Consider the following 9,729-nt stretch of genomic DNA (forward strand, 5'->3'; position numbering starts at 1 on the left):
TAATTACATTAAAAGGTCCAGGCATTTTATGTGCATTGCCTGCTCCATGGCTCCTAAGGGGAGAATGCACCAGGAGGGAGAATAAAACAGCTCATATTTTCTAGTTATGCCAAATGCTTGTGCTGACAAATTTCCTGACTGCTGCTGCTGTTAGTGGAGCCCGAGGCCAGAGCAGGGTGCGTGACAAGGTGCACCGTTTCCAAACTTCAGTGCAGATGATCGTTTCCTCCTGTCTGCCTTGCCAAGGTTGTCACACTTCTTTCAAACTGTGGTTCTTGCTGTGGCAATTAAAGTGCTCCGTGAGTGCTTCGTAACGGCTCCCGATCGCAACCTGGAGATTGCAGGCGGTTTGTCAGCTGGAATACAGTGTGTGCTGGAAGGAGAGTTACAACCAACTAAATGCTAGCTTTAAAACACTTGCTATGACCTTTCCTCATATTCTGGCTCAGCTGATGGCCTCCTGCCCCCTCCCCGTGTCTGCTCCCAGCTTTCCCCGGCCTCTTTGGGAAGAGGGTGATGGAAGTTGTTTTAAAGGCAGGGTGTTACAGAGGTGACAGCAGCAGTGGTCAGCCTGACTGTGGCTGCAGACTGACAAGGTGAAGCCAGTGGGTATTTTAATAGTGTGAATAAGCTTGGGGATTCACTTTTGTGCAGATCTTGGATCAGTCTCTACCTACTAAACTCCTTACAGATACACATAACTGAGCAGGTAAACAATTTTTCTCCATTTTGTGGAACTATTCACTGGCTCAGGCGTAATTCTTGAGTGCAGCAGCTGCCTCAGGTCTAGGAAGGTAAATGTGACGCCTTCTGTGACACAGGCATTTCTGAACATGTGCAATTTATCTGGCAGAGTTAAATGGATCTGGACAAATAGTCAAAACAATTATTTGTGAATATTTTATTAGAAAATATCAAAAATTCATCAAATAAATTATTCAGCTTCCATATGACTAGTCCTGCCAATGATAGGGAAGAGCCTCACATGCCAATACCAGGCTGCTGGGTGGGGGAGGCTTCGAGCGCTGCTGGCAGTGGGAGGCATGGTGCTTTACAGCCTGGCTTAGGAACGCTTGCCTCCATCCCGGCTGGGGTCAGCACTTGAGCTGCACAGAGCTGGGGCAGGAAGGGTTGCTGTCTCGAGGGCTAAATTGGAGACAGACCCCAGTAGTGCTGTGGGAGAGGTATTTCAGTGCCCTCACTGAACGTGCTAACTCGCAGCCAAACTCAGCAACGTGTCACAAACAGGTCTGACAGTCTCCTCCTTCATGGATGTCTCTTCGGTTTTGTTTTGTTTTGTTTTTTTTTTAGGTGAGAGTCTATGACCTCCTGCAGTATGAGCATGGGCCAGATGATGTTCTGATCCTAGCTACTGATGGACTCTGGGATGTGCTGTTAAATGAAGAAGTGGCAGAAGCTGTCACTAACTTTCTACCAAACTGTGACCCCGATGATCCCCACAGGTTCGTGCTCATCCCTGATTTTCTAGCTTTTCTGTGGAAGAGTGCTTTCTGGTAATGTATTTTTGTAGAAAGTATGATATGAATAACTTTCAGTAAATATGGCAACACTTACAAGAAGACATTATAAGTTGGATGGAGCCTCTACAGCAAATGTGGGGGTTTGGAGAGGGTCTGTTAGAATTGCCTGCCTTCAAAGGAGAAGTTGTGGGATCAGTATCTTGACATGGCATCCGTTTTGTTTGCTGTACAAGGTCCTGTGGAAACTGTAGGAGGCTGAGGTCTTGCAACAGGTCTCTGTCTTCAGCAGTCACAGGTTTCCACTTAACTCTCCTCTGTATAGTCCCTTAACACTAAAGATTGTTTCTCACTAGGACAGATCTCTATCCTTCCCCAGGGACTGTTCAGGAAGGGAAGTGTGTGTTGCTCCTGAATTGAGGCCTGGCCATGGCTTTCTTCTGCCCTTGCCCTGGGCTGAGAGTGGAGAACAGCTTTTTATGCATCCCCAGTTGGCCTGCAGAAAGCAGAGCTTTAGAAATAAGCTCTGGCATACCTCGGCAGCCAAGTGAAAACATGCGGGATGGTACGAGAACTCAAGTTACGGTTGTTCATATGTGGCAACTCTTGAGGACATGGGGAAACCCATCTAAAAATGCGTGGTGTTTCTCATGTTTCTAAGTGGTCGTCTTCACTGGATCAGTCCTGTTCTTTGTCAGCAAACAAGGAAGATAGCTGCGACACCCTGACACTCACTTGGGTTTTAAAGAGAGAGCAGCTCCCAAGTAACTTGCAAGCAGTAGTTCCTTGCCCTGACGCTTACAAACATGGAATGCAAAATGGTGTTTTGCTGCAAGCACTCAGTCTTCAGGTGAATGAGTGGTTAACATGAAGCTGCAACTGCAATATTTTGACCTTCCCCACCTCCTTGCACCCAAGAGGAGTTATGGTATGAATGACAACCAGGGCTGTCTTTACTTCAGCAAGACAGGGAAGTGTCTCTGTCCTCTCTCTGGGAGGAGATCAGGCAGGATTAGCGAGGAGCACTGCCAGGGCATCCGGCACTGTGCTATGCAGATATGCCGTTAATTTAAGGTAGAAGGAGATGACGCATCCAACCTACTTTTGGTTATTCCCTAGCACTGTTCAGAGGTGCTACAGAGCTTTTGCTCTCGTTTCTGCACCCCTGAGTCTCCTCTTGCAAAGGTACATGGTAAAATGTAATACCTCTGCCCTGCTCTGTCTCTGTTCTCACGCAGTAATTGGGAAATGTTGGCCCTTCCTACTGTCCTTGCTGGTCCTGTCTGTTGTGAATATAGTCTGGTTGTGTTGTGTCTGTCTTGTTCCTTTTGGTCTTTCCAAAGCTGGTGATGGCCACATTTGCTGCAGTAGGAATGGGAATTCTTTGTTTGATACTTTGACTTGTTAGGTGAGTCATTTTTCATCCATTATAAAACACTTACAGAAATCAGAGACACTGAAGGGAAAAAGAGATTTTCTTTGTTTCATTTAGATTTGTTTGTGCTGGTCTAGCCCCAGTAATTGTGAGGGATTAGTCCCTGTTTGTGCCAGCGTGAGTACAACAGAGTCCAGAATTGGGCCTGCTGTATTATGAGTTAGAACAAACACATTTATTAGTGTTTGACCTACTGGTCTATGAATGGACATCTGAATTGAAAATTAATTTGTTCTTTTAAGTAACTTTGTGCCAGGTCATCTAGAGGCTTACAAATAGTGGTGGCAAGACATTTCTCACGCCAGCTTGCAAAAGGTAATTAGAGCAGTCCCTCATATAGTTTACAGTGATATTTATGAAAATTACCTTTGTGGAATTGCTCTTGCTGCTTGGTTGTAAAGAATATTTAAAGGGTTTAAAGTACTGTGTGAGAGGTTTTACGTAATTACTTCACAGTGGTCCAAATGAGGTATAACTAATGAATTTACAATAGCATAGCAGCTCAGACTGTGGAGCTGTGTTCATTCCTCTCACTAGTCAGTGACAGGAAAATCTTGTTTGCTGTATTATCAGTGTTAGATTTAAAGGAAATGTTATGCCACAAAATGTCAGGTTCTGTGATGGGTGTAGTGACGTAGTCTGTGGTGAGGTGATCCGCTGGAAATGTATAATCTCTAGGGATGTAGAAAACTTGTCAGAACGTGAGAGATTTGCCCCCTGGGTTTGGTAGTGCTGTGGTCTTCTGAAGAACCTACCTGTGGAACAGACTCTGGAGCCACCTGACCCAGTAGCCTACTTATTCCCTGACAGCAGCATTTAAAAAAAAACAAAAACAAAACAAAAACAAAAAAGCCCCCAACAAAACCCACAAACATAAAAACCAAAAACACACACACACACACAAAAAAAACCAACAAAACAACAAAACAAAAAAAATCCAAACAAAAAGCTAGGGAGGAAGATTTTAGAGCTGCAGAGTACTTATCTGTTACGTAATTAGCTCTTTGAGGGAACAGCATCCCTCCCATTTGAATTAGAAGTCATTTTATAGCCTGATGGGTAAGAGCTTACAGCCCTCGGCAACACTCTTGGGACTCTCTCCTGCTGATGTTTACTGTCAGAGCTGTGAGCGTTTGTTACCCACAGAAAAACATCTTTGAATCCTGTCAAACATAGCATGTGCCTGGGCATCTCCAACTGCAGGGAGAGCAAAGTCCTCAGGTCTGTCTTCACCCAGACATGCAGACGCAGCCTCGGGGGATTTGGGCAGCGGGTGATGGACACAGACTTGATTAGAGAACAGTTCCTTCGTGAGGGCTGTGATGGAGTGAAGAAGCTGGGGTGGAGCTGGATTTCTTAGCCAGCTCATTTCTTATGGGTATTGTGGCAGACAAGAGCATGAAGGGGACCCTGAGTGAAGAACAGGTGGCAGCGACGCACTGCTGCTTTCCATACATCATCTCTCTGAAAAGGTATGAAGATAGAGAAGCACGACTCTTGCCTATTTCCTTCAGCTGCACTTATGCAGGTTTACCCACTGACCTTGGGAATCTTGTATTTCTCGTCTTCCCTCCTGTCCTTTATCATTCCCTCTCGCACTCTCTCTCACACTAGCTAGAGATTTATGAGGGTGCTGGGGAGTTGCTCCACCTCTTCTAGGTGTGAGAAGATAAGAAGATGCTCAGACAGCAGCACGTTTCCCCCACTGTCACCATTTCTCCTGCAGTACTTTCACTGATCAATACTGAGAGCTTCAGCAGGGAAAAAAAAAAAAAAAAAGAATATATTTATTCTTAAAACACAAAAGTTGTATTCCAGCAAGGCTGTTCATTAGGAGGAAGTAGATACTTTAAAACTACTTCAGCAGTTCTCTAATGGTGTCTCGACAGCTGAATCCCAAGTTCACAGTGCTGGAGAATAAAGCATTTGGTAATGGACTGCTGCTGCTATTCATTTCCAGGTACAAGAGACTCACCCTATCTCCTCTAGTGCCAAGTTGAACAGCATCGCTCCAATTCAGCTCTACACAAGGAGAGGAATATGTTACCTCGCTGCTGCTTTCACCTGTTCCTTTTCCTTTGCTTCAATGTGCTGGTTTTCTTGTGTATTTCACAGTCTGTCTATGAGAGAATTTCTGATTTATTAAAATTCCTTTTTTTAATCTTGCCCTCTCCAAACATTAAGCAGCAAAAGCTTTACACAATCAAGAGCAATACTCATTCCTTTGTACTCTTTAGATGTGGGGAGCCATTGTTAATTAGAAAAAGGAGGAAGGCGAAGTTTTCTCCCAGAATGATGGGTGTTTTCTTCTCTTAAATTCTGACAATAGCTGAGAAATCCTTGGAAAAGATGTTCTAGCCAAAATTCACTCAGCATCAGACATGCTGTGAATAAATATTCCAGTTTCTCGCTTGCCACGTGGAGTCCTTTTGTTCCTTAGCCCTGCATCTGATTTGGGGGTTTGGGAGCTGGGGAGTGCAAGTATGTATGTTTGGGGTTTTTCCCCTTAGAAAGTACAATTTCACATTGCATGAGGACGGTACAGGCAGTGCTTCTCGTTACGTCCTGCCATTAGAGCTGGAGGTCATTGGTACAGACTTATCTCGGAACCGGCGGACAGTGTGCACGTGTGTGTGCAAGCCTGCGTGTTAGAGTTCGTGCCTTGGGCCCTTCTTTTATTGCTAAAAGTAAATTTTTTGTCAGATCTAGCGAGGGCTGGAAATTTTACCACTCAGTACCATTAGGAGCAGAGGGTGCATTGCTTCTGTACAACATTATTTGGATTTAACATCAAAACTTTTGGGTAGTCAAATGTTGGTTTATTTGCATTGAAATCTTTCTAGTAGAGCAAATAAATCTATTCCTGGTTCAAAGGAGTCATTTGAGTTTACAGCACCAAAATTGTAGAAACGTAATTGGGGTTTTTTCCTTCTTTTATCCCCAGAGAGTGAATAAAGTCTGTACTGATAGAAATGACCATTTAATAATGCATTCTCTGGTGAAAATTTCTAGGGTTAGAACAGTCCTAGATACTCAATAAACGCCCCCCCACACACACACCCCTTGCTGCTGATCAATGGAGACACTGTTCTTCCCCGTTCCTCAGATGAGATCTGGGCAGATCATCTCTGGCCAAGGATCCTCCCTAGAAAAGAGGGTCTTGAAATGCAGACCCTTCTTGTTCTTTCTGGTTTCTGGAAGCTACAGAGGTGTGCTTTGCTTCTGGTGGTCTGTGTGTTTGGCTTCGTGGAGCCCTGCATCATCTTGGAGATTGATACTTAACAGGCTGACACAATATTGAACTGTTTTTTCTTGTCAGTCTTTTAACTGTTTGATTAATTTTTAATTACCAAATCATACAAATGCTTGCCTCCACCCAACCAAATTCAAAACATCTCAACCAGGTGTCAGACTGATGAAGAAAAACATTTGATAGTAGCTGCTTACCCATAATGAGACTTCTTTCAGAGGAAACTTCTAAATGAGTACACAGATGTGTTGATCTAGTAACAACAGGTAAAATGATACAGGAGAACATGTTGGAGCACGTGACAGAGCAGTGTCGTGCATCACCTTTCAGACTCTGACACCCTTCTGCCCCCAAGCAGCACCTGTTATTTTTTTCAGGACAGAAAATAACTCCCATAAATCCAATGCCGCTCAGCCCAGCACAGGCTGGCAGTTCTGAAGCAACATGAAACTTCGTATTTCACTAAATTAAGCACTTGGCAACTCGCATTCACACAGTTTTCATTGAACTCATAAATGTGAGAGGACTGTGGGTCTCTGTTAATCTGGCTGTATTAACTGTAAGTTTCCTTTTCCAGTTTCAGAATAAAGGAGATTTAAAAATCATTCTTACGGTCGAGGAAAACAGACAAGTTAGTCTACTTTGTTTAAAGTGTAATTTGGAATTTATTTTTAGTGCTCTATTACTTGCTTTCAAATTAGTTTCTTTGTAATAGTTTGTCTCTGAAATAGTCGAGCCATGTTTACCTTCAGGTGTGACAGTCAACAAGGGTGTAGTTTTCAACAGCAAGTGGTGTTATTTAGGGTTCTCAATTTTTCAGACCGTTCCTAGAAAGCCAATTTGTTAAGGCAAGTGTGTTAATATTTTTCTGAAAAATGGTGAAGCCGAGCACCCAAAATGACCAGTGACTTCTTGATCGATTGGTGCCTGTCAGATACCATTAGATTCTGATGCAGGAGCAGTCACTGAACTGGAACAGGTTGCTTCGTGGATATGCCATGGTTTGTGTTTCTCCTGCCTGTTTCTAAAACACTGGGAAGCTTGTCCTGGTAGCTCTCAACAGTAAATCTGACAGCCTGTGAAAACCCATTTTCCTCACAAAGATGAGCACTCCCTGGCTGTATTCTGCCTTTTCCACAGGTACACGCTGGCGGCGCAGGACCTGGTGATGCGAGCCAGGGGAGTGCTGAAGGACCGGGGCTGGCGAATATCCAACGACAGGCTGGGCTCTGGAGACGACATCTCTGTCTACGTCATCCCTCTAATACACGGGAACAAACAGTCGTGAAATTAGCATCAAGAGTGGTTATAGGATGGGGATCTTTTTGGGAAGGGCCTGTAAGAGACTATGTTTTTGGTGATCTGACCAGGACACTTCCAATTGATGTAATCTATTCAAAACTAATGCTGGATGGGTATTTTTCTGCCCGAAAGGTAGGGCTCTGCACATATACTGTATAGGATTAAAGATAACCCTTAAGATTACAGTTTCCCTATAGAAATGGTTTTGGTGCTTAACAGGAATGGGATTTAAATGCTGCTAGCATATTATGGATTCTGTCGTCCCTCCAGGTGGGGAATTAGTTTTTTTTTTTTCCTCCGTTTACCATGTAGCTTGGAAGAGCCATTTCAGTTGTGAAAGTAGAAGTGGGTATCGGAAGCCAAGGAGGCTCCTGAAATCTACCCTCAAATATTCAGGAGGTGACTGGGGTCACATCTCATTTAAAAATACCTATATATACACATATGTGAGACTAAAGAGTTTTCTTCTTTCAAAAAGTTGCATTCATGACTTACCTATGGACAACTTCAAACTTGTGTAATCCTTTGAACCCCCATTTTCCTCTCCTGTCTCTTCTTCAGTAGACTAGACTCCTGTATTTTAGTAGGAAAACTGAAATTGTTTTCAGTGCAACTATGCCTGTTTACTGCAGTTAAAACAGCCACCTGCAAGATTGTCCAGGAGAAATAGGTCACAGTTCTGTATGGCAAGATTTATTCTGGTGTAAGGAGTTATTTTTCAAGATTACCTGTTGTGTGTATACCATGATTATGCAGAGCATGCCACCTCAGCTTTATGTGATGTTTACCTGGAGGCCATGGTTTCTTTGGGATCAGAGATTTTCATTCATTGAATGGTTCTGCCTGCTTTATCCTGTTGAAAGGATCCCTGACCATACAGCTTTTGCATCAGTTGGGATTCGGTAAACTTATCTGGGCTCCCGAGTGTATTTTTTGTTGGATTCCTACTTGAAGTGATGGTATGGTTCTTATTATCAATTTGGATACCCAGATAGTGATCTGTTGAAAAGTTGTTTCACTTCTTCCTGCCTCAGCTGTTTTTCAATATACCTTTGCCTGCTTGACTTGGTGATCAGAAAGTGACAGCTTGTAACTTTGTCCTCTTGGTACTGAGGACTGTAGTCAAAAACCAAAAAGATCACTGTGATAGATACAAGCCCTTGGCTAGCTTCAACAGCTTTTTTTCTTAGCGGTGGTAAATCAATTTAAATAAAGAAAATCTGAGTAAAACATCATCAGAGTAAAAGTAGTAGTCCAAGAGGGAAACAACTGAGCAAATCTGCAGCTTAATCAGGCTTGCCTGTTCTTCAAGCAGGCAGCCCTCCTACTTCATTGGCAGAAATTGAAGAAAAAAATGCAGAAGGTTCTAGCGTATAGGCAGATACATTGCCTGGGGAGCCAAGTTCAACCTAATTTACCCCTGGCCGCATTCTTTTGGAGCTGCTCATCTGCCTTGTACTTCTTGGATAGCCAAAAGATCGGGGGCTGACATAATTGTAGGGCGCTGACGAGGCAGCTCACGCATGTCGTGTCCTTTCCACAGGAGGAGGAGGAGGATGCTGTGCCCTTTGCAGACTTTCTCCTGAACAGGCGTGGCCTAGAGCTTGCCAGTTCTGTAATTTATGATGTGCTATGTAAACACCGCGCAGCGCGCGTGCGGTATAGCTGCCCAGATTTGATTGCGTCCGGAAGTACGTGTGCAACAGGCTCGGTGGGTTTAAACTACCCTTGCTCTAAATCTCTAGACCCAGTAGGAGTTTCAGGTTAAGGGGAGGCAACGCAGAGTGTGTAACAGCTCAAACATGCAGCAAACTGCGTGATTTTAGCCTGAAAACTGTTCTGTGCGTTCCCCAGTGCCTGCATGTCATAAAGCTGTGCAGAACACGGATGTTTTATATCCCAGAGCTTCAGCATAAATCAATGGCATATCTGATTATGTGTTGTCATGCTTTATCTATTCTTTCCTTATTTTTTATTACCTTTACCTCTTTTTCTGTGTACGGCTGGGTGAAGAGAGAGGTTTGGAGTCTAGAATATTTTTCACGTGGCCCCTCATATGTTTTAAAGTTTAAGCAAGAGATCGTCTCTTGCACTTTCTTTTTTTTTTTGGCCTAATAAACTTGTAAACATGCTTTTCATGCTCTGTGTAACTCCTGTTGTCTTTTCGCAAATGCAGTTGTGTAGTCCTCTAGTAATTCAGATCCTCTGTCATAAAGACACTAATGCTGGCAGTTCTGGCGGAGCCGTCCGAACAGCAAAGAAGC

General features: G+C 43.7%; 1 protein-coding gene across 1 annotated transcript in view; it reads left to right on the forward strand.

Annotated features, from left to right (window-relative positions):
• PPM1H (protein phosphatase, Mg2+/Mn2+ dependent 1H) overlaps positions 1-7,651 on the forward strand; it is a gene marked incomplete at its 5' end in the record, with an annotated part of 135,809 nt that extends 128,158 nt beyond the window's left edge. Inside the window, 2 exons of the mRNA XM_082308950.1 lie at positions 1,312-1,463; positions 7,304-7,651. Of these exons, the coding sequence (XP_082165076.1) occupies positions 1,312-1,463; positions 7,304-7,451 (300 nt within the window). The 3' untranslated portion in view covers positions 7,452-7,651. The remainder of the gene's footprint in view (positions 1-1,311; positions 1,464-7,303) is intronic.
• Between the last annotated feature and the right edge of the window lie 2,078 nt (positions 7,652-9,729).

Source organism: Platalea leucorodia (genome assembly GCF_965183815.1).
Source record: "Platalea leucorodia genome assembly, chromosome: 4".
Classification (NCBI taxonomy): domain Eukaryota; kingdom Metazoa; phylum Chordata; class Aves; order Pelecaniformes; family Threskiornithidae; genus Platalea; species Platalea leucorodia.